Consider the following 24,893-nt stretch of genomic DNA (forward strand, 5'->3'; position numbering starts at 1 on the left):
AAAATCCATCAAAAAAAAGACAAAAATCCAGCAAAAAAAAGACAAAAATCCAGCAGAAAAGTGACAAAAATTAAAAATTTGAAAAACAAAAAAAATTTGAAAAAAATTTGAACAAATTTGAAAAAAAAAATTATAATCGATTTTTTGCGATGATGCTAATTTTGTAATCGTTTACTGTTGTAATCGAAATCGTAATCGAATTTCGATTAATTGCACAGCCCTAATTAGAGGTGTAACATTCAGTACTTTTGACTCCTACTCAGAGTAATATTGTAATGAAGTATCTTTACTCTTAACCTGTGCCACTGTGTGAGTAAAGTCGACTGAACGTCCGTGTAGTTTGTGTTTCACGTTCCCTTTTCTTCAGTGATATGTACTGTATATATTACGCAGACGCTGGAGGCGAAGTGGGTGAAGTGTCTTGCCCAAGGACACGACGACAGTTTGCACCTCCTGGATCCACTGATCACAACACGACCCGCCCGAATGTCTCTTTCTTTTGTGTTTTCTTTGGAAATGTTAGGATTGATTTGATCGTTTTACCCTCACTCAGTATCACAGAACTCAAGTAGTACTTTTTTGTTAAACGTTTGCTTCAGTATTTATGTGACGCGCTACTTTTTACTTGTGCTTCAGTAAAAATATGACCTTTACTGTGAGAATAGTTCCATAGTTTCACTTTTAAATGGGAGCTACAAATACATTTATGCTGCGTAAGCTACATAAGTTATAAGTTTACTTTTTGAATATATATATTACTAAAATATTTAGTCTTGATTTCAGTCAAAGTGATGTTTCTGCTGAGTAAAACTAAATTAACCCCTTAACTCCCACCTGAACCGAGCACATTTTCTCCAGTTTGGCTTTACCCCAATCCAAAAGCTTCTGGAAAAAAGGTGAGAAAATAGCAACAAAACTGAGACGAAAACAATGATGGAAATGTGACAAAAAAGTGACATAACATTACAAAAAAATTACAAATAAAATAACAAAAAAATGACAAAAAATTCATTTAAAAAAATAACAAAAAGTGAAAAAAAAGACAAAAAAATGACAAAAAAATCATGTAAAAATATAACAAAAAATTACCAAAAACTGACAAAAAGTGACAAAAAATGTAACAAAAAAAATGTCAAAAAATGATTTAAAAAAAAGTGACAAAAAATGATTAAAAAAAAAGTGACAAAAAATTACAAATAAAATTAAAAAAAAAATCATTTAAAAAAATAACAAAAAGTGAAAAAAAATGTGACAAAAAAAGAAAAAAAATGACAAAAAATTCATTAAAAAAAATAAGTGAAAAAAAAAAATGACTAAAAAAAGACAAAAAAATCATGTAAAAATATAACAGAAAATTACCAAAAACTGACAAAAAGTGACAAAAAATGTGACAAAAAAATGATTTAAAAAATGACAACATACCTACAAAATGAGTTGAATACCCCCCCCCCCAAAAAAAAAATAATAAAATAAAACAAAATGGAAAACAGTATTTGGGTAAAGCTGAACTGGAGAAAATGCTCTCGGTTCAGGCGGGAGTTAAGAGGTTAAACAGTTTTTCATGAGACCAAAACTATGACAAAAATGTCCAGATATTTTACTCGACTAAAATAAGACTAAATAAAAATGAAAAGAGACTAAAATCATCCAAACTTCCACTGACAGTTTGAAAGAGCCTCATATCATTAACAGGTCTGTGCTTTGATTATATTATATTGATTAAAACATCAATGCAAAGTAGATGCATTTTTAGTCGACTAAAACTAGACTCAAATTGAAAAGACTTTGACTAAATCTCGACTAAAATTAAACAACATTTCAGTCAAAACATTCCCCCTGACGCTTTTATTTTGAAAGCGCGTTTCCGGTCCCGCGCTTTTACTTCCGCTAAACCTTTCGACTTTGACTTTTCTCCTCCGCTGCCGTTGCGGGTGTTCGCGGGCACGTATCGCCTCCTGCCCGGGTTTCGCATGCCTAGATCGGGGTCAGAGCTTCAGCCGGACCCGCTGGGCCTCCGAGGACTTCACTGCGGACGAGATTAAACCCAGGTAAGGATTAAAAACATCGCTAATGTAACTTCCATCCTCGCCGCGTGTGGGCACTGGCTTTAGCTAACGGTATCTGACTGGAAACGGCATCGAAATGTTATATATTCTGGATATTCCGGCTCTTTTCCTCGCTCTTCGGTGCTTTAATCTGATGTTTAGTGTGAATGTTGAATGGTTTATACACAGGGTTATATTACAGGTGCTTTATTCGCTTTACAGCAGCCTTGACTGTAAATAACGTTTACCACAGAACGTTCTGATATTGAGTTCATTATGAGCAGCTGGAGTGAACAGACTAATGTTACAGGAGTAATGGCCCACATGTGTTTACATAGTAGTTGTATAAGATGTATTAACCTCTGACCACCAAATGCATTCTCTCCTCTTTGCCATTGTCGTCACTTTTTATTTCCCTCGTGTGTTTTTGTCACTTTTTTATTACTTTTTTTGCTGGATTTTTGTCCTTTTTTCTGGATTTTTGTCTTTTTTGTTGCTGGATTTTTGTCAATTTTTTGTCATTTTTTTGCTGTTTTTTTTGTCTTTTTTGCTGGATTTTTGTCTTTTTTGCTGGATTTTTGTCACTTTTGTCTATTTTTGTGGATTTGTATTTTTGTTTTTTTCTGAATTTTTTGTCATTTTTTGCTTTTTTTTTTGTCTTTTTTGCTGGATTTTGTCTTTTATGCTGGATTTTTGTCACTTTTGTCTATTTTTGCTGGATTCTTTTGTCTTTTTTTCGTTGGATTTTTTTGTCCTTTTTTCTTTGGATTTTTTTGTCTTTTTTTCCTGGATTTTTGTCTTTTTTTTTGCTGGATTTTTGTCATTTTTGGGTCATTTTTTGCTGGATTTTTGTCACTTTTTTCAGGATTTTTGTCTTTGTCTTTTTTGCTGGATTTTTGTCACTTTTGTCTATTTTTGTGGATTTGTATTTTTGTTTTTTTCTGAATTTTTTGTCATTTTTTGCTTTTTTTTTTGTCTTTTTTGCTGGATTTTGTCTTTTATGCTGGATTTTTGTCACTTTTGTCTATTTTTGCTGGATTCTTTTGTCTTTTTTTCTTTGGATTTTTTTGTCTTTTTTTCCTGGATTTTTGTCTTTTTTTTTTTTGCTGGATTTTGGTCTTTTTTGGGTCATTTTTTGCTGAATTTTTGTCACTTTTTTCAGGATTTTTGTCTTTGTCTTTTTTGCTTGATTTTTGTAACTTTTGTCCTTTTTTTTTGGATTTATTTTTGTCTTTTTTTCTGGATTTTTTGTCTTTTTTTGTCATTTTTAGCATTTTTTTGGTCTTTTTTGCTGTTTTTTTGGTCATTTTTTTGCTAGATTTTTTGGCATTTTTTTCTGGATTTTTGTCATTTTTGTCGCTTCTTTGCGTCACTTTTTAGCGTTTCTTGTCGCGTTTACATCCTCATTTTCCTCTTCTCGTTTTTTGCCTCTGTTTTGAAGAAGCTTTTAGATTTGGAGAATTTGGAGAAAACGTGGGAGTTAAGAGGTTAAACATCTCAGAAGTATCAGCAGAAGTTGTATCAGTAAAATCACTGTGTAGTTTAGTATTAGCTTATTACTGCCTGTATTAGTTGTAGTAACATGTGTAATAAACAGTGTAGAAACTGAACACATGTATTTATAATCCTCACGTTCGGGTACAGTTACTCTGTCATTGAAGGGCTTTTACATCACATTTCAGTTTCATCATCATGACATTGAAGTGTTTTCTTGGCACATTCACGTATTTCTGAGTAATCTGTAAAAACTCTGATGGCGGCCATTTTAGGGATAGGTTTGCCTGAGTCCTCCTAGGAACGCCCCCACCTCCTGGAGACGCCTCCGAGCTTTGGTCACCAGCCGAGTAACCAACCACTGCTCCTCAGCAGAACCCCCTCCCCACTGATGCCACAGACAGCGTGTGGAGGGGGCGTGTCTAAAGGCTCAGAGGTTCTTAAAGAGACAGAGGCCTATTTCAAGACATTCACTACAGCCATTTTGAGAGAGACATTTTATACAAGGCAGTTATTCTAATTTACTGCATTTACAGACCAACAGAGGGTTTGTCATCATTGTATTTTTATTTTTATTTATTTATTTATTTGAAAAGGAGGGACAACACATATTAATGAACAGACTAATAACTAATAATAACTAGTAACTTAGACTAATTTCCATCTGCAGACGCCCTGGCAGGTTGATGTTACACACGAGTTAGTAAAAACATACAGAGACACTATATACAGACTATACACAGACTATATACAGACAGGAATGAGAACAGTGATCACATCATGTTAAAACAAATGACAATAACAAGAGTGGACAGAGGAGAAAATAGAAAATAGTAAAAGCATCGACTGCACAAACCTCACTAATGCACATGCCCTGACAGACCTGATATCGCACTGACCCATATTGCACCATTTTGTATTACACTGACCCATATTGCACCATTCTGTATTGCACTGACCCATATTGCACCATTCTGTATTACACTGACCCGCATTACACTGACCCCTATTGCCCAACCCATGTTATCGGACCCTTATTGAACAAACTATTACACTGATAATTGCATCACTAACTACCATGATTAACTAAACGTGATCACATGTTTGTGTTTCCCTCAGCCACACTTTTAAATGACTCCTGAACGTGGGGAGACTCGTGCTTTCCCTCACTGACAGTGGAACACTATTACTCCCTGATGTGACAGGACGTCCTGTGAAAAGGAGCTCCGCTTAAATGCCAATTCACAGTCACCTCGAGACCCCGCGGCACTGCTTTTGTTTAATAAAATCACTCAACGGTGGAGGCGCCAGACCATGTATAACCTTATAGATTAAACAGGCTGATTTAAATAATTTGAAATTAGCAAAGTTTAAAAATTTAAATTGTAGTGTGATATAGCCTGGTGCTGTGTGACTGACAAAAGCAGAACACCCCCTCTTTAACACAGTGAAACAAAAAACTATGTCGTGTCCAGGCAAATATAATGTTCAAACAAATAGTGATTTGTAAATAAGCCGTTTGCAGCAGATGGAAAGCAAGGAATAACTCAGTATGTTCCACAAATGTATCAAAAATCCCAAGTTTTCTTTGACAATGAACTAAATTCGGAACAATGTGACTAAAACTGAACCTTTGTACTATAAGGTGAGGTGCTTTTTCTTTCCAGGCTGTGTAACTCTGTGTGTGCATTTTTGTCACTTTTTTCTGGATTATTTTCTTTCTTTTTTAGCTGGATTATTGTCATTTTTGCTGGATTTTTGTCTTTTTTTGTCTTTTTTTTAATTGGATTTTTGTCATTTTTTTTATTTATTTATTTTTTTGCTGTTTTTTGTCATTTTTGTCATTTTTTTTGTCTTTTTTGATGGTTTTTTTTTGTCTTTTTTTTGCTTGATTTTTGTCATTTTTTGCTGGTTTTTTGTGTCTTTTTTGCTTGATTTTTGTCATTTTTTGCTGGTTTTTTGTGTCTTTTTTGCTTGATTTTTGTCATTTTTTGCTGGTTTTTTGTGTCTTTTTTGCTTGATTTTTGTCATTTTTTGCTGGATTTTTTTGTCTTTTTTTTTGCTGGATTTTTGTCTTTTGTTTGTCTTTTTTTGCTTGATTTTTGACACTTTTTTCTGAATTTGTGTCTTTTTTTGCTTTTTTTTGTCTTTTTTGCTGGATTTTTGTCTTTTTTTTGTCTTTTTTGTCATGTTTTGCTGTGTTTTGTGTGTCTTTTTTGCTGGATTTTTTTGGTCTTTTTTTTGCTGGATTTTTGTCACTTTTGTCATTTTTTCTGGATTTTTGTCTATTTTTGCTGTTTTTTTTGTCTTTTTTGCTGGATTCTTTTGTCTTTTTTGCTGGATTCTTTTGTCTTTTTTTCTGGATTTTTGTCATTTTTTGCTGGACTCTTTTGTTTTTTTCCGCTGTTTTTTCTTTTGTCTATTTTTCTGGATGGTGTAACTCTGTGTGGGATTGTGGACCTGGATCTGACCCGCCTCCCTCTGCTCTACCCGCTGCTTTATTCCGTTTTCTCCTAATTGCCGTACATTACTTGTCATTCCTCTCGGCTCCTTTCGCCTCAGCGCTCCTGAACACCCTCTGACTGTTCCCGTTTGGGACGTCCCACCGCCGCTTACCCCGTGTGTGTGTGTGCTCCCCCTGGTCCCAAACAAAACGCCTCTTTCATGGTGCGCCCCTCTCCGTCTCCTGTCCCGGCACGGGGGGGGAGAAAGACCTAACTGTTACCGGGACAGACGGTGAGAGGGGGAGGTTTTTCTCATCAAACATAAACAAATACACAGATTATGTAAGTGTTTCCGTCCACAGTCCACGAGTTTGGGAAGGAGTCAGGAAGACCCGGCTGTTTAAAAGGACTTTATTTTGTGAATCTGCTGAATCATGCTCAAATTGAGACGTTTGTACATAGGGCTGCTCGATTATTGAAAAAGCAATAATCACGATTATTTTTGTCATAATTGAAATCACGATTATTCAAACGATTATTTGTTGCCTTTAAAAAAATCCAGCAAAAAAGTCACAAAAATCCAGCAGAAAAAAGACAAAAATCCAGCAAAAAAGTCACAAAAATCCAGCAAAAAAGTGACAAAAATCCAGCAGAAAAAAGACAAAAAATCATCAAAAAAAAAGACAAAAATCCAGCAGAAAAAAGACAAAAAATCATCAAAAAAAAAGACAAAAATCCAGCAGAAAAAAGACAAAAAATCATCAAAAAAAGACAAAAATCCAGCAGAAAAAAGACAAAAATCCATCAAAAAAAAAGTGACAAAAATCCATCAAAAAAAGACAAAAATCCAGCAGAAAAAAAGACAAAAATCCAGCAGAAAAAAGACAAAAATCCAGCAGAAAAAAGACAAAAATCCATCAAAAAAGTGACAAAAATCCAGCAAAAAAGTCACAAAAATCCAGCAGAAAAAAGACAAAAATCCATCAAAAAAAGACAAAAATCCAGCAGAAAAAAGACAAAAAAGCATCAAAAAAAGACAAAAATCCAGCAGAAAAAAGACCAAAAATCATCAAAAAAAGACAAAAATCCAGCAGAAAAAAGACAAAAAATCATACAAAAAGACAAAAATCCAGCAGAAAAAAGACAAAAAATCATCAAAAAAAAGTGACAAAAATCCATCAAAAAAAGACAAAAATCCAGCAGAAAAAAGACAAAAAATCATCAAAAAAAGTGACAAAAATCCCAAAATTAAAAATTAGAAACAAAAATGTGAAAAAAAAAAAAAATTGAAAAAAAAAAAATTATCGATTTTTTGCGATTATGCTAATTTTGTAATCGTTTACTGTTGTAATCGAAATCGTAATCGAATTTCGATTAATTGCACAGCCCTAGTTTATACTGATCTAGTTAAATACTTTTTGCAGTGAACTCGTCACAGCTCAGGTAAAAACATATCTCAGTAGGAAAAACATGGCCTGTTCCTTTAAGATTTTCCCCGCGACGAGTGATCGTTTGTCGCAGACGATTCATATTTTCAGTTTTTTACAGTTATTGCCTGCTAACTAGAAATATATATTTTGTGGGGTTTTAGACGGGATTTTAGAAAGAATATAATTATTTAAAGAGGGGGTGTTCTGCTTTTCTCAGTCCCATAGCACCAGTCTATATCTCACTACAATGATGACAAACCTTCTGTCGGTCTGTAAATGCAGTAAATTAGAATAACTGCCTTGTATAAAATGTCTCTCTCAAAATGGCTGTAGTGAATGTCTTGAAATAGGCCTCTGTCTCTTTAAGAACCTCTGAGCCTTTCGGAGGCGTCTCCAGGAGGTGGGGGCGTTCCTAGGAGGACTCAGGCAAACCTATCCCTAAAATGGCCGCCATCAGAGTTTTCACAGATTACTCAGAAATACGTGAATGAGCCAAGGCAACACTTCAGCCATGTTTTTAATGAAGGAGTGACAGAATAACATGATGGAAAGCTGGAAAAAGTCCATTTTGCAGAATACCCCCCCTTTAAGGCCAAGGTCAACTTTATTTCTATATTTCTAAGTGCTTCACAACAAAAACAGATGATAAAAACTAGGAATACAAAAGTAAGTAAATACTCTACTAGCAGATGTATTTACTTATAATACCCTGATGTCTGGATTACTTTCTGCTGTGAGCTCTGAGCCGAGGAAACTCAATTTCAAACTGTTTTATTTTGTCATTGTGGGGACCTTTCTCCCGCCTCAGCCCTGATCCTGGTCCGGACCTGCACTTCCTGTAGTGGGAGGATTCACCTACTTCATGTCTGTAGTAGTCTGTAGTAGTCTGTAGTAGTGTGTGTGTTCTGTGGTTTGGTGTCCAGTATATTTTCCTCGCATTTGCATCGGGGCTGACTGTTGGCCCGTGTCACCTTCAGGAAGCTTTCCCCACAGCTGCACCGCACGGCTCAGGTGACCGGGGGCCAGAGTCACCTTCCTCTGTCTGAGTGCGGGACGTGTGGAACGAAATGTAGGTCTTTTCATCACGACTGCATCGTTTCGAGGTTCCTGCGGGGCTTTTTCAGAAGCCACAAAATGAAGGACGGAAGTTAAAATAATGGCAATGTCCGTTGTGTCCAAATTATGCGTTGATTTGTTGCACTGATGTCATTGAAAGTATCGGGAGTTAACTTTAACCTCTTAACTCCCGCCTGAACCGAGAGGATCTTTTTCCTCACGGCATCAGATTTTTTTTCCATTTTTTTGTTGGGTATTCAATTCATTTTTGTTACTTTTTTGTCACATTTTGGTCATTTTTTGTCACATTTTTTGTCACATTTTTGTATTTTTTTTTGTCACATTTTGTCCCATTTTTTTGTAATTTTTTGGAAAGTTTTTCATCACCTCTTAACTCCCGCCTGAACCGACAGGATCTTTTTCCTCACGTCATCAGATGTTTTTTCCATCATTTTTTTGTTGGGTATTCTACTCATTGTTGTAGCTTCATTTGTCATTTTTTTGTCCATTTTTTTGTTATTTTTTTGTCGATTTTGTATCAAATTTTTGTCACATTTTTGTTATTTTTTTAATCACTTTTTGTTATTTTTTTCACTACAGCCATTTTGAGAGAGACATTTTATACAAGGCAGTTATTCTAATTTACTGCATTTACAGACCAACAGAAGGTTTGTCATCATTGTAGTGTGATATAGACTGGAGCTGTGGGACTGAGAAAAGCAGAACACCCCCTCTTTAATCTCACGCAAAATGCTGTTGCCAGCAAGAGTATGCTAATGCTAGCAGCAACTAATCAAAGCTGGGACAGAAATTATGACTTAATCACCTAAAGTAATAAAATAAAATCAGTAGGGATGCACCGATACCACTTTTTCTAAAACCGATACGAGTACTTGGATTTAAGTACTCGCCGATACCGAATACCGATACGAGTACAAGGCATTTTCTTCAACGTTCTTACTTTTTTTTTTACAGCAGATTGGTTTGTAATTAGTAAATTTACTCATGTACATTTCCTTAAGTAAAGTAGGCGACACATTTAAGAGCAGTTATATCAGAATTGTGCTGATGACATTTATTTATTTACTTTATTTTCATTCAATATATTTTTATGTCTCTGTCCATCATAGACAGAAAAGCCCATGTCCTAAAGCTCCCAATGCCTGAGCTTTATTCATTTATGTGTTTTTATTTAACAATAGTATTGAGATGTTCCTTAAATGGTCTCTTTTCGTCTTTACTTCAGCTCCTGTAGATTTTCTCGTGTGTTTGTAGTAACTTAGCGAGAAGCTACAGCGTTTTCATTGTTCTGCTGCAGCTCATTTTCCCTCAATATAAACATGCTGTATGTCTTTAAGTTGGATTTTCTGAGGACTTTTCAGTCGCTGGGTTAGTTTTTCAGATGAATAAACCCCTGGGCTTAAAACGGCGTCAGAATGAACAAAACTGTTAGCCGCGAGTTAGCAACGTTAGCCTGTATGTTGTAAACACTGCAGACGCTGCAGCGAGTTAGCATCGTTAGCCTGTATGTTGTAAACACTACAGCGAGTTAGCATCGTTAGCCTGTATGTTGTAAACACTGCAGTTGCTGCAGCGAGTTAGCATCGTTAGCCTGTATGTTGTAAACACTGCAGCGAGTTAGCAACGTTAGCCTGTATGTTGTAAACACTGCAGACGCTGCAGCGAGTTAGCATCGTTAGCCTGTATGTTGTAAACACTGCAGACGCTGCAGCTCTAACAACATTAAGCTCTGGTTAAATCCAGCTCAGACTCTGGTTTAGAGAGCGCAGTCTGTAATAAAGTCAGCTCTATGTGGAATATTGTGTTTACACTAAACAATTCTCCAGTTTGTTGCTATTTTCTCTCCTCAGCTGAGAGCTGCGCCTCGTAGCTGCGCCTCGTAGCAGCGCCTCGTAGCAGCGCCTCGTAGCAGCGCCTCGTAGCTGCGCCTCGTAGCTGCGCCTCGTGGCTGCGCTGGCCGCACGTCAAATGGTATCGGTTTCTGGTATCGGGACCTCATTAATGAGTACGAGTATGAGTACAAGCATGTGGTATCGGCCTGATACCCGATACTGGTATCGGTATCGGTGCACCCCTAAAAATCAGCCACTGCTGGAGGAACCTTTCACCAAGTGTTTGTTTTTACAGGATTATTGACATTTGGAAAATTGGCCAATAATATCGGCCGTGCATAAAAATCCAAAATAATCGGCACCGGCCTGAGAAAAGCCTGTATCAGTCGACCTCACTGTTGCATGTCTTCTTCCACAGCACAAATGAACTAAGGTAAATTAGTGTCTCATAATTAGCTTGAGCTAATATATAATATAATATATAATCCTGCATATTAAGTATATTGTACTTTTTGTAAATGCATTGTCCCTTTTAAATAAAAAAAACCCAAAAAATACAAATAAAGTGGAGACAATGTTCAAAACGATGTGCTTGATGTTGGTTGGATGAATGTGGCCGGTTTGTGAATCCAATCACCTCCAAATAATGATCAGGGGAAACATTTGGAGATTTCTGTCCAAACCCGTGTCTCTCCTAATGAGTTGTCTTGGCCGGTGTCTGGTTTATGAACTCCACCGACCGCAGCCCCTGTGATTTTCAAGATGAAGCAAAGTTTGATTGATTTCTCATGTTTCAGTCGTGTTCTGGAGCCTCTGTAAGTCCCGGTGACTCTCCTCTCAGGTGTTTCCATAGAGTTTCCTCTCAGTGGACTGTGTGATTAAATCTGTGCTCCCCCTGGACCGTGTTGCCGTGAGCTGTGGGGACCTTTAGCCCCTCCCCTGAAGTGAGGCCTGATGCAAAAGCTAAGATCAGAAACGCTGCTGCTTTCTGAGGATACGACCTGAATAACATCAGCTTCTGCCATTTCAAAACTACGGCCATTCAAACTGGATCCTGTTTGATGGAGAGGCTTCGAGAGCGCGGAGTAAACACAAACACTGGAGTCTGTGTGAGCGACTGTAAACACCTTCACTGACTGGGCTCCACCTCCTCCTCAAACTGTGGAAAACGCAGCCCTACTTGTTTCAACTTAAAGGGATATTTCAGGATGTTTGACATAGGGCCTCATTTCCTCGTTATCCAGAGTGTTGCTGATTTCTGGAGATATTTTTTTTTGTAATTCATGCAGTTCTTATTCATATATATTACATCATATTTAGTTTCGTGGCGCTAGGCTAGTGCAAGGCTAGTGCATGTCTATGGTATCAGCTAGCCTGCATTAGAATAGAATATAATTTTATTGTCTACCGAGGTAGGAATTCACCTTTGGCTCGCCGACAGACAGAAATACAAGACTGTGGACCAAACAAACATGCCCAATAAAAAAATAAAACAAAAACACATAAGAACAGTTCATTTCTGTGGCGATTGTATTCAGGACGCTGCTTCATTCAGGATCCCCACAGCACACGGGACAAAAGGTTTCTTAAAGGAACAGGCCACCGTTTTTACATACTGAGATATGTTCTTACCTAACCTTAGACGAGTTAATATATCCCCGTGTGGTCTTTGTCCGTGCGCTCACACATACGCAGCCTCTCCCACATGTCACATAGCTCCGAAAAAGCTCACGATAGAAGCTACCAAGCTCTTCCACGTGTTCCCTATTTAAATAAAGTTACGTGAAGTGTTTTCATGCGAAGTATATTTACACAGAAATGTAACATGTCGATTTTATGTAAGGGATAATGTATAGAACGCTGGTCATTATCGGGAAAATAAGCACCGACAGGGCGAACCCTGAAGGGTTTTCATTGTTCTGCTGCAGCTCATTTTCCCTCAATATAAACATGCTGTATGTCTTTAATTTGGATTTTCTGAGGACTTTTTAGTCGCTGGGTTAGTTTTTCAGATGAATAAACCCCTGGGCATAAAACGGCGTCAGAATAGCCAAAACCGCTAGCCGCGAGTTAGCATCGTTAGCCTGTATGTTGTAAACACTGCAGACGCTGCAGCGAGTTAGCAACGTTAGCCTGTATGTTGTAAACACTGCAGACGCTGCAGCGAGTTAGCATCGTTAGCCTGTATGTTGTAAACACTGCAGACGCTGTAGCGAGTTAGCATCGTTAGCCTGTATGTTGTAAACACTGCAGACGCTGCAGCGAGTTAGCAACGTTAGCCTGTATGTTGTAAACACTGCAAACGCTGCAGCGAGTTAGCATCGTTAGCCTGTATGTTGTAAACACTGCAGACGCTGCAGCGAGTTAGCAACGTTAGCCTGTATGTTGTAAACACTGCAAACGCTGCAGCGAGTTAGCATCGTTAGCCTGTATGTTGTAAACACTGCAGACGCTGCAGCGAGTTAGCAACGTTAGCCTGTGTGTTGTAAACACTGCAGACGCTGCAGCTCTAACAACATTAAGCTCTGGTTAAATCCAGCTCAGACTCTGGTTTAGAGAGCGCAGTCTGTAATAAAGTCAGCTCTGTGTGGATTATTGGATTTACACTAAACAGTTCTACAGTTTGTTGCTTCTTCTCTCCTCAGCTGAGAGCTGCGCCTCGTAGCTGCACCTCGTAGCTGCGCCTCGTAGCTGCACCTCGTAGCTGCGCCTCGTAGCCGCGCCTCGTAGCCGCACCTCGTAGCCGCGCCTCGTAGCTGCGCCTCGTAGCTGCGCCTCGTAGCTGCGCCTCGTAGCTGCGCCTCGTAGCTGCGCCTCGTAGCTGCGCCTCGTAGCTGCGCCTCGTAGCTGCGCTGGCTGCGCGTCATATGGTATCGGTTTCTGGTATCGGGACCTCATGAATGAGTACGAGTATGAGTACAAGCATGTGGTATCGGCCCGATCCCCGATACTGGTATCGTTATCGGTGCATCCCTGCTATGGACACAGACATGTATAATGTGGCATGGCGCCTGTCGCACCTCCTCCCGCCAGCTGGTGGCGCCGCGGGTATATAAGCGCAATGCACTCACTCCTTCGTTCTCTGACGTCACTCACTTCCTGGTCCCGCCGGTGTCAGTGCGTTCCTCGCTCTTCCGAAGGACAGGTAGCGTTTGCTCTAGGTTTTCGAATTTAATGTAACTAATTACTGGCCCCAACTGGAGGTTTTGTGGTTTAGCTCCGCGTGGTTACGGTTCCACGATGTAGCCCCAGATGCTCCGTGGGCAGGGATGGTGTGCGTCTGCTGTCATGGCCCCACACCCGTGTGTTGCGCCCTGCGTTAGATGGTACGTTTGGGGCAGAGTTGCACTATATTCCACCAGTAAGGCTAGGTGTTAATGGTTTTAATTATTTACAGGTGATCTGGCCGCGCTGGTGCGATGACGGCGCTGTCCATGTTGTTGCCTTGTCTTTTAACCTGCTTTTAATCTGCTCCACTCACGGACTTTACTTTTGTTTTGAATACTGCCAAGTTGTGGTAGTGTATAAAATGTGCAAATGTAAATCTGTGTATCAACCGAACGTTTTACCAACGAAAGAGAAACAAAGTAACTTATTGAAGCAGAATATATAATAGTAAATAAAACATGTATTTTGCTAAGCTTGGACTCTGCCTGTGTCTATCATAAACGAACCTGCGTGCCTTAAGGTCCGGAGCCTTCTCTCCGGTGGCGTTGTCAATATTTATGTTAAAAGTAGTTTATTTTGGCGGAGATATTTGTGTTTATAAATCGCCATAACCGCTCGTCTTGCTACATTTGGCGTTGTCGTCGGCCGGATTGATTCCCAACACAGGCATGTGTTCCATAGCCTACTGTTTGTGTCAGGCAATGCTAAAGCTAAATTGTCAGTGTAGCAGTAGCCCTGATTTCATAGTAGGCCAAAGCCTCTCCTGGCCTGCCATTGTTTTTGTTTTGTTGTACATAATTTTTTGCATGTTGTGCTTTTGTGAAAAGCGTGATTTCATGTTTATTTCTGCATGTACATTTAAGTTTATGGTGGTCACGTGACTTGTAAACCTATATGAATATTGTGGTAATGCTACTGTTCCAAACGCTTGTGCTATGCCATACAACAGCTAAATTTTCCAGTAACTTGAACATAACGATGTCTGTTTTCTGTGTTTTTAAAGACAAGGCAACAGCAGAGGAGTCCAGTTTAGCTGAGGGGAACTTGCAGGACGGTAGTGGGTGAGGTCACAGCATCCTGATGCCCGGTCCTATAGTCCCGTATTTGGTGGCCTCTAGTGGGTGGCTCAAACCCCCGAGTAGCGGTGTAGGTAAGGCGAGATGTGAGTTCCTCGATTAGCTACTAAATGGCGCACAGGCGCGCAGCCGCTGTTACCACTGAGATGGTCAGAGGTAGCCCAATATAGCCTTTAGGGAGCTCAGGATTATTTTAATCATGTGTAGTTGCTCATACCTGGGCAGCGGTGGGTGCATTGGGAGGAAGGATGCCTCAATGACCCATTTGCGTCAAGCAGCCGTTGTAAGAAAGCTATGGAGCCTCTAGTATGTACTATTTGTTTTGCGCTATCCGTACTCAACACGCCCTTCTGCGGCCTTCACGGCACCTAGTCTAGCCCATGTGCACGGGTTGTACGACTTGGAGATATGCAGTCCTGGTAGTTGGTTGCGTTAGTGCTTCATCTTTTATTTCTGGGAGAGCAGTGTTTGGTAACTCCTCTCTCGCCGTGTGAATGAATGAGTCTGGTTTGTCGTGGGGGAATCGTGTGAATGTTTTGGTTTATCGTCGGGGCGACGATACAGTTGGCCGGGTGGAATGTGGCATGGCGCCTGTCGCACCTCCTCCCGCCAGCTGGTGGCGCCGCGGGTATATAAGCGCAATGCACTCACTCCTTCGTTCTCTGACGTCACTCACTTCCTGGTCCCGCCGGTGTCAGTGCGTTCCTCGCTCTTCCGAAGGACAGGTAGCGTTTGCTCTAGGTTTTCGAATTTAATGTAACTAATTACTGGCCCTAACTGGAGGTTTTGTGGTTTAGCTCCGCGTGGTTACGGTTCCACGATGTAGCCCCAGATGCTCCGTGGGCAGGGATGGTGTGCGTCTGCTGTCATGGCCCCACACCCGTGTGTTGCGCCCTGCGTTAGATGGTACGTTTGGGGCAGAGTTGCACTATATTCCACCAGTAAGGCTAGGTGTTAATGGTTTTAATTATTTACAGGTGATCTGGCCGCGCTGGTGCGATGACGGCGCTGTCCATGTTGTTGCCTTGTCTTTTAACCTGCTTTTAATCTGCTCCACTCACGGACTTTACTTTTGTTTTGAATACTGCCAAGTTGTGGTAGTGTATAAAATGTGCAAATGTAAATCTGTGTATCAACCGAACGTTTTACCAACGAAAGAGAAACAAAGTAACTTATTGAAGCAGAATATATAATAGTAAATAAAACATGTATTTTGCTAAGCTTGGACTCTGCCTGTGTCTATCATAAACGAACCTGCGTGCCTTAAGGTCCGGAGCCTTCTCTCCGGTGGCGTTGTCAATATTTATGTTAAAAGTAGTTTATTTTGGCGGAGATATTTGTGTTTATAAATCGCCATAACCGCTCGTCTTGCTACATATGGTTAGTCTGGTGTTATCAGTGATTTGCCTCAGGTGCTCTGTGGAGCGGGTCACACTGTTTTTAAGCAGGCTAGCTGATACCATAGACATGCACTAGCCTAGCACTAGCCTAACGCCATGAAACTCTCCAAATATAAGAACTGCATGAATTACAAAGAAAATATCTCCATAAATCAGCAACACTCTGGGTAACGAGGAAATGAGGCCCTATGTCAAACATCCTGAAACATCCCTTTAAACTTTAGATTTAAGGCGAGACGCTGCAGGTGAACAGGGAAATAATGTATATTCACAGATATCAATTTGAAACTGTTGCTGTCGATCACTGACATAAATGTGAGAAAAAAATACAAGTTTTCTGTCATTTTATCTTTTCATATAAGAACAAGGTGTTTTATGCCTAAAAATGCCCCAAATTTCCCATCTTTTCGGCGACTAAATCTGAATAATGGAAGACTTTCTCAGAGCGGATTTTGGATTTCTTGTTTAGTTTTAAAATAAGCTGTTTTTTAGTGGAAAAATTTGTAAAAAAAATAATTTTCGCCTTTTTTTTTGACATTCAAAACTCAATAAATGGGGCTTAGGGATTAAATAATAAAAAATCCCTCTGAAAAAATGTCCAAGGCTGGAAAATGTGAAGTCTTTAGGTCCGACTGACGTGGACATAGTGTCGCCACAATGACAGAAACATGTGTTTGGAGAAAAAGGCCCTTGAAATTGCGTTCTCCCATATAAGTCTATGGGGGAACATTGAATCAGCGCAATATTTAAACATGTTATTGTGAAGATTAGGCATGTTTTCTGTTTCCGGGTGAAAACTTGTATGTTCAGAGGCCCAAAACCTGAAAACTGAAAAAATTGAGTTTTGCCTGTAGTGTCTCCCCTTAAGAAAACGTGTCTTATCAAACACATCAGATCCGTGCGCCTCGTGACGAAGACCTCGTGACGAAGACCTCGTGACGAAGACCTCGTGACGAAGACCTCGTGACGAAGACCTCGTGACGAAGACCTGGTGAAAAACCTCAGCTCTCAGTTTTCTCTCCTCTTTTCTTGTCCGTATCCGTCTCCGGAGCTGCTCTCGCCTCTGTAGCTTTCATCACTCGAGGACTTCGGTGTGGTTTCCATGGCGACGGGAGGAGGAGGAGGAGGAGGAGGAGGAGGAGGGAGCGCTCGCGTGACGTGGGTTCGGTTCGAGCGTCTCTGGACTCAGTGGGGATTTTCCTGTCAGACGCTCGGTTCCGCTTCAGGGACCGAGGCCTAATAACTCCACTCATATTCCTGTTGGATTGTGAATCTGCATCCCTGATCTGAAGAATAATGTTCCTATGGACTGGAGAGTGTTGAGTTGAGTGTTGAGTGTTGTTCTTTGATTTGCCTTTCAATTTGCAATGTTGATGGTGGAGACCGATAAATCAGGCCGATATTTGTGTATATTTCAATATCTCAAAATGACCTGCAGACTTTTGCCTATAATTTCAGACCCGTAAGAGAGAGAGAGACTCACTGTTTTCTGTTCTGGAATCTGCAGATGTTTGTCCTCTTCACCCCCGCCTGAACCGAGCACATTTTCTCCAGTTTGGATTTACCCAAATCTAAAAACTTGGCAAACAAAAAATGGGACTTCTTATGGTTTTTCTTTTAAAGAGGGGGTGTTCTGCTTTTGTCAGTCCCACAGCACCAGTCTATATCACACTACAATGATGAGCAAACCTTCTGTTGGTCTGTAAATGCAGTAAATTAGAATAACTGCCTTGTATAAAATGTCTCTCTCAAAATGGCTGTAGTGAATGTCTTGAAAATGGAAAAAAAATTATGGAAAATTATGGAAATGTGACAAAAAAGTGAGAAAATATTGATGAAAAAATGATAAAAATTGACCAAAAAAAAGACAAAAATGTGACAAAAAATGATAAAAAATTGACAAAAAAAAAGACAAAAATGTGACAAAAAATGAAAAAAATGTGACAAAAAAAGACACAAATATGACAAAAATGTGATAACAAATTGACGGAAAAAAAATGACACAAAAGTTTCAAAAATGAGTTGAATACCCAACAAAAAATGATGGAAAAAAAATATCTGATGACGTGAGGAAAAAGACCCTCTCGGTTCAGGCGGGAGTTAAGCGGTTAAAGAGGGGATATTCTGCTTTTGTCAGTCCCATAGCACCAGTCTATATCTCACTACAATGATGACCAAACCTTCTGTTGGTCTGTAAATGCAGTAAATTAGAATAACTGCCTTGTATAAAACGTCTCTCTCAAAATGGCTGTAGTGAATGTCTTGAAATAGGCCTCTGTCTCTTTAAGAACCTCTGAGCCTTTAGACACGCCCCCTCCACACGCTGTCTGTGGCATCAGTGGGGAGGGGGTTCTGCTGAGGAGCAGTGGTTGGTTACTCGGCTGGTGACCAAAGCTCGGAGGCGTCTCCAGGAGGTGGGGGCGTTCCTAGGAGGACTCAGGCAAACCTATCCCTAAAATGGCCGCCATCAGAGTTTTTACAGATTACTCAGAAATACGTGAATGTGCCAAGGCAACACTTCAGCCATGTTTTTAATGAGGGAGTGACAGAATAACATGATGGAAAGCTTGAAAAAGTCCATTTTGCAGAATACCCCCCCTTTAAGAGTGGGTTCTTCTGGCCACTCTTTGATTAAAGCCAGATTTGTGCAGTGTATGACTAATAGCTGTCATGTGGACAGTTTCCCCCACCTGAGCTGCAGCTCTCCGCAGTTCATCCAGGGTCATCATGGGCTTCTTGGTAACAGCTGCCTGTGGTCAGTGCTGTCCTTGTTCGGTCAGTAAGTTTAGGAGGACGGCCGGGTTTGATTAGGGATGGGCCCCCCAATAATGAATTTTGGGGTGTGTTCTTGGACTTCCTGAAGCTTCTGCTCCACAATAGTCTCTTAACAGACGTCTGAGACCATCACAGAGTATTTGAACTGACATTAGAAACACACAGGTATTTCCATAGTAATGATCCTGTGTGTGATTTCTGTTTTTCTCTTCAGGTTGTAAAGATGACGGAGAGTCTGGAGCCCAGTGAGGACCTGAGCGCAGCCCCACACGAGGTGGAGCCGCCGCGGGACCACGACCCACACTACGATCTGCCCTTCAGGTGAGGGAAGCGACAGAAGGAAGGGTTCCTCTTACTGGGGGTCTGTGTAGGGCTGGGTAACTTTACAGGGTACCCGTATTTTAACCCGCCTGAACTGAGAGCATTTTCTCCAGTTCAGCTTTACCCAAATCCTGTAGGACAGTGTAACGCCTCATTTGAAAGATAAGACCTACAAAACTAAATTGATCTTTTTCCTCACTTTTTTTCGTTGGGCAGTCATCTCATTTTTGTCAAATTTTCGGGACTTTTTTGTCGCTTTTTCGTCAAATTTTTCATTTTTTTTTTTTTGTCACTTTTTGGTCAAATTATTTGCATTTTTTTTGTCAAATTCTTATCACTTTTTTGCCAATTTTTTTTCACTTTTTCGTCCATTTTTTTCTCAATTTTTCGCCAAATTTTTCTCACTTTTTTGTCAAATTTTTATCCATTTCTGTCATTTTTTTGTACATTTTTTGTCACTTTTTCGTCAATTTTTTCTCACTTTTTTTCACATTTTCCTCCTTGTTTGTTACTATTTTCACACTACAGCACATTTTCTCCAGTTTGGCTTTGCCCAAATAAAAGCTTCTTGAAAAAAGCGACGAAAACAAGGATGAAAATGCAACAAAAACTAGGAATGCACCGATACTGATATCAGGATCGGGTATCGGGCCGATACCACAGGCTTGTACTCATACTCATTCATGAGGTCCCGATACCAGAAACCGATACCACTTGACGTGCGGCCGGCGCAGCTACGAGGCGCAGCTACGAGGCGCAAATTGACTAAAAAAGATTGAAAAAGCCGCAAAAGAGCGACAACAATGTGACCAAAAGAAAGTGACAACAGCACAGCAACGTGATGAAACAGGTGAGGCAGTTTAGATGAGATTGTAGGCCTTAGCTTTCAAATGAGAGTGCTGTGAGCTTTTAGAGTTGGGTAAAGGTGAACAGGAGATAATGCTCTTGGTTAACAGCAGCAAAACTTGGATTTATTTTCCCAGTACCTGCTTTTGAACTCTGCTTTTACAATACACTGAAGGGCAGAAACTAATGAAATTGAATCCACTGAGTCCACTAAATTAGAATCACTGCCTTGTATAAAAAAAAATTGTTGTCACATTTTAGTTGAATTTTTGTCATTTTTTTGTTGAATTTTTGTCACATTTTTGTCACTTTTTTGTTGAATTTTTGCCACTTTTTTGTTTAATTTTTGTCACTTTTTTGTTGAGTTTTTGTCACTTTTTTGTTGAATTTTTGTCACATTTTTGTTAAATTTTTGTCACTTTTTTGTCACTTTTTTGTTGAATTTTTGTCACTTTTTTGTTGAATTTTTGTCACTTTTTTGTTGAATTTTTGTTGAATTTTTGTCACTTTTTTGTTGAATTTTTGTCACATTTTTGTTGAATTTTTGTCACTTTTTTGTTCAATTTTTGTTCAATGTTTGTCACTTTTTTGTTGAATTTTTGTCACATTTTTGTTGAATTTCTGTCACATTTTTTTTGAATTTTTGTCACTTTTTTGTCACATTTTTGTTGAATTTTTGTCACATTTTTGTTGAATTTTTGTCACATTTTTTTTGAATTTTTGTCACTTTTTTGTCACATTTTTGTTGAATTTTTGTCACATTTTTGTTGAATTTTTGTCACTTTTTTTGTTAAATTTTTGTCACTTTTTTGTTGAATTTTTGTCATTTTTTTGTTGAATTTTTGTCACTTTTTTTGTTCAATTTTTGTCACTTTTTTGTTGAATTTTTGTCACATTTTTGTCACTTTTTTGTTGAGTTTTTGTCTCTTTTTTGTTGAGTTTTTGCCACATTTTTCCACTACTGTTAAAAACCATCGGGTCAGTTAAAAAAGTCCTTCGTTAAATGCAGTTTTTCAAAGAGACTGTGGTCGTTCTGAACATGAGCAGACGTGGTTGCCGTTGTCGTCGTGCGGGTCTTTCCTCATTACTTTTACGTGAACCGGCTTCAGCGGCTCCTTCGCAGCCGCACAGACAACAATACGCCGCCTGTAAAACTCACTCTGTACATAACGAACTCTTCACAGGAGCTGGAACTGGACCAGGACTAAATCTGGACCACGTCAGGACTAAACCGGGACTAAACACGTGATTAATAAAAACCAGCGAGTCTTTGTCTCCGCTGCACGTGTGTCCGCCTCACGTTTTACACCGAAGCAGCGGGAGAGAAGCAAAGGCTGACGGGGGAAAAGGGAGAAAAAAAACACTCAGGCTTAAATCAGCGGAGCGGCGCTAAATCCACACAACACTCGGAAAACAACTTAACCTTCGCGTCACTGGAGGAGGGTTCCCACGCCGCCCTGGAGTCCGGGAAAATATGTGCGTTTAAGGAGCTTTAGAGAAACAGCGCGTCACATTTCACCCACTTCTTAAATGGGGCAATGACAGAGTGAAACGTAAACAAGAGGGCTGAAAACTGTGACGTATCAAAGAGTCAGTTATATCAGAAAACCAGACAATAAGTATTTAAACATGGTTGATGATGCTTAGAAGTGTTCATTTTGGCAAGTAAAAAAATGAAGAAAAAATAATTATGCTAGAGACTTAGACTTACTCATAGGGCTGTGCAATTAATCGAAATTCGATTACGATTTCGATTACAACAGTAAACGATTACAAAATTAGCATAATCGCAAAAAATCGATTATAATATATATATATATATTTTTTTTTTCATTTTTTTTTTTTTTCATTTTTTTTTCTTCTAATTTTTCATTTTTTGATTTTTTTTCACTTTTTTGCTGGATTTTTGTCATTTTTTTTGATGGTTTTGGCATTTTTTGGATGGATTTTTGTCACTTTTTTTGATGGATTTTTGTCACTTTTTTGATGGATTTTTGTCACTTTTTGGATGGTTTTTTGTCATTTTTTGATGGATTTTTGACTTTTTTTGATGGATTTTTGTCATTTTTTGATGGATTTTTGTCCTTTTTTTGGATGGATTTTTGTCATTTTTTGGATGGATTTTTGTCACTTTTTTGATGGATTTTTGTCACTTTTTGGATGGATTTTTGTCACTTTTTTGATGGATTTTTGTCACTTTTTTGATGGATTTTTGTCACTTTTTGGATGGATTTTTGTCACTTTTTTGATGGATTTTTGTCATTTTTTTGGATGGATTTTTGTCATTTTTTGGATGGATTTTTGTCACTTTTTTGATGGATTTTTGTCACTTTTTTGATGGATTTTTGTCACTTTTTTGATGGATTTTTGTCACTTTTTTGATGGATTTTTTTAAAGGCAACAAATAATCGTTTGAATAATCGTGATTTCAATTATGACAAAAATAATCGTGATTATTATTTTTTCAATAATCGAGCAGCCCTACCTACTCATACTATATGGTGTAATATGATAATTGATGTAGTTTAACCCCTTAACTCCCACCTGAACCGAGCACATTTTCTCCAGTTTGGCTTTACCCCAATCCAAAAGCTTCTGGAAAAAAGGTGTGAAAATAGCGACAGAACTGAGACGAAAACAATGATGGAAATGTGACAAAAAAGTGACAAAACATTTATGAACAAGTGGCAAAAATGTCACATAAATGTCACAAGAAAATGACAAAAAAATGTAAAAAAAAAATTGACCAAAAAAATGATGAAGTGCCAAAAAATTCACAAAAAATGTCACAAAAAATTCACAAAAAATGTGACAAAAAATTAACCTGGCTAACACCAGGCTGCTGTGTGCGCTCGAATTATTTCGAACTGCACAACAGCCTGGAGACCATGGCCCAATTTTCCGGTGGATTTGGGAACCAATCACAGAACGAGGAGGGACGGCAAGACGATGACGCACGGAAGCTTGTAGTTTATTTACGGATAAAAAAAAAAAAGTTTTTTTTACGGATCCAACATGACAGCAGCAGACACGATGCTATTGTTCGATCAAGCTTTAGACCTTGTTCTAAATAATTTAGCTCAAAAGTTTACAGCGGATACGTCATACGTCGTCTCATACGATGATACGATTGGCCATGGCTACTTGCAGACGCAAGAGACTTTTTTTTTTTTTTTCGTATCGCCCAATAAACGAGTATGGACGATCGTAAACCACACCTCTCCTACGAGAAAGTGAATTGGTGTCACCAGACTGAATATCACTTGTGATTTTAGTCTGGTGTTAGCCAGGCTAACAAAAAATGACACAAATGTGATAAAAAATTGAAAAAAAAAATACAAAACAAATTACAAAAATGTCACAAAAAATTCACAAAAAATGTCACAAAAAATGACTAAAATGTGATAAAAATTTGACACAAAATGACAAAAAAGACGAAAAAATTACTAAAATGTGATAAAAAATTGAAAAAAAAAATTACAAAAAAAATTACAAAAATGTGACAAAAAGTGACAAAACATTGACGGGAAAATGACAAAAAAGTTACAAAAATGAGTTGAAAACCCCGCCACAAAAAGATGGGAAAAAATCTGATGATGTGAGGAAAAAGGAAGCGATAATGTGGCCCCCGCCTGTGATAAAGGGTCTTGGACTTACAGCTTCACAAAGTCTATGCAGGGTTTGAGCATGTCGTCGCTACTGAGGCCATTCAAATGTCCTTCCCAGATAGAACCCATATCAGCCAATCTGCAGCCATAACATTTGTATATACCTCCAATGACATAATGGTTCAAAAAGAATTTGAATATTTTCAATGCTACTCGTTCCCCATTTTTCCTCTACAATTTTCAGATGTCGACACGACTTTTAGTTTAACCTCTTAACTCCCACCTGTACGGGTCCCATTTTCTCCAGTTTGGCTTTACCCTAATCAAAAAGCTTCTTGGGAAAAAAGCACCAAAACAGCCACAAAAATGAGAAGAAAACAAGGATGTAAACGCAACAAAAATGTGACAGAAATTCAACAAAAATGTGACAAAAACTCAACAAAAAAATGACAAAAACTCAACTAAAAAATGACAAAAATTCAACAAAATAATGACAAAAAGTGACAAAAATTCAACAAAAATGTGACAAAAATTCAACAAAAATGTGACAAAAATTCAACAAAAATGTGACAAAAAATTACAAAAATGTGACAAAAATTCAACAAAAAAAATGACAAAAAAAAGACAAAAATTCAACAAAAATGTGACAAAAATTCAACAAAAAAAGACAAAAATTCAACAAAAAGGCGAGGAAAAAGATCAGTTTTGTGGGTCTTAGCTTTCAAATGAGGTGCTACACAGACCTATATAATAACCTAAGAGGACAGAATGCATTTGGTTTAGGCGGGGGGTAAGAGGTTAAACTGCACATTAGAGGTCAACCGATATGGCCGATACTTGGTGATTTTACAATATCGATGTATCGCCGTTTAAAGCGATATCTCCGTGTCCCGTGGATGTTTACATGCCAATAAAAACATGATAATGAGTTCTTCTCTTCCAGGTTATCGCTAATCGACGACCTTTCATACGAAGACGTGAAGAAATGCTACCGAGGCTCGGTGCGTAGGTCGGCTTCACCTGCTTCACCCTTGTTATTGTTCACTTCTCTATGATCATCACATAAACACGCTGTAGACAATGTGGACCAGGCTGAACGTGACGCGAGCTCCACAAAAAAACCCCTCCCTGAGCTCGCAGTTCAAACAGACCCCGCCAGACCCCGCCATCTCAGCGGGAGCTCCAGCAAAAACATCTCTCAGCTTTGTTTCCAGAGTCAGTCACTCCCTTTCTGACCTAATTAAGAGTCGATTTACAAGAGAAGGAACACACGAGGGGAGTTTTACTGATATTTATGTCCTGAATCAGCCTGGAGAAGAGCTAATGTGTCACTGCTGGAGAACTGCACAATAAATCAGTACAAAACTCTTTACAAAC

The 24,893-nt window shown here is 38.9% G+C and overlaps 1 protein-coding gene across 1 annotated transcript in view; it reads left to right on the forward strand.

The window, feature by feature from the left end:
• Window positions 1-1,896: 1,896 nt before the first annotated feature.
• Window positions 1,897-24,893, forward strand: part of gramd2ab (GRAM domain containing 2Ab) — a 46,236-nt gene continuing 23,239 nt past the window's right edge. Inside the window, exons 1-3 of the mRNA XM_079560605.1 lie at window positions 1,897-2,048; window positions 18,956-19,062; window positions 24,460-24,517. Coding sequence (XP_079416731.1) covers window positions 18,965-19,062; window positions 24,460-24,517 — 156 coding nt within the window. The 5' untranslated portion in view covers window positions 1,897-2,048; window positions 18,956-18,964. The remainder of the gene's footprint in view (window positions 2,049-18,955; window positions 19,063-24,459; window positions 24,518-24,893) is intronic.

Source organism: Gobius niger (assembly GCF_951799975.1).
Source record: "Gobius niger genome assembly, chromosome: 7".
Classification (NCBI taxonomy): domain Eukaryota; kingdom Metazoa; phylum Chordata; class Actinopteri; order Gobiiformes; family Gobiidae; genus Gobius; species Gobius niger.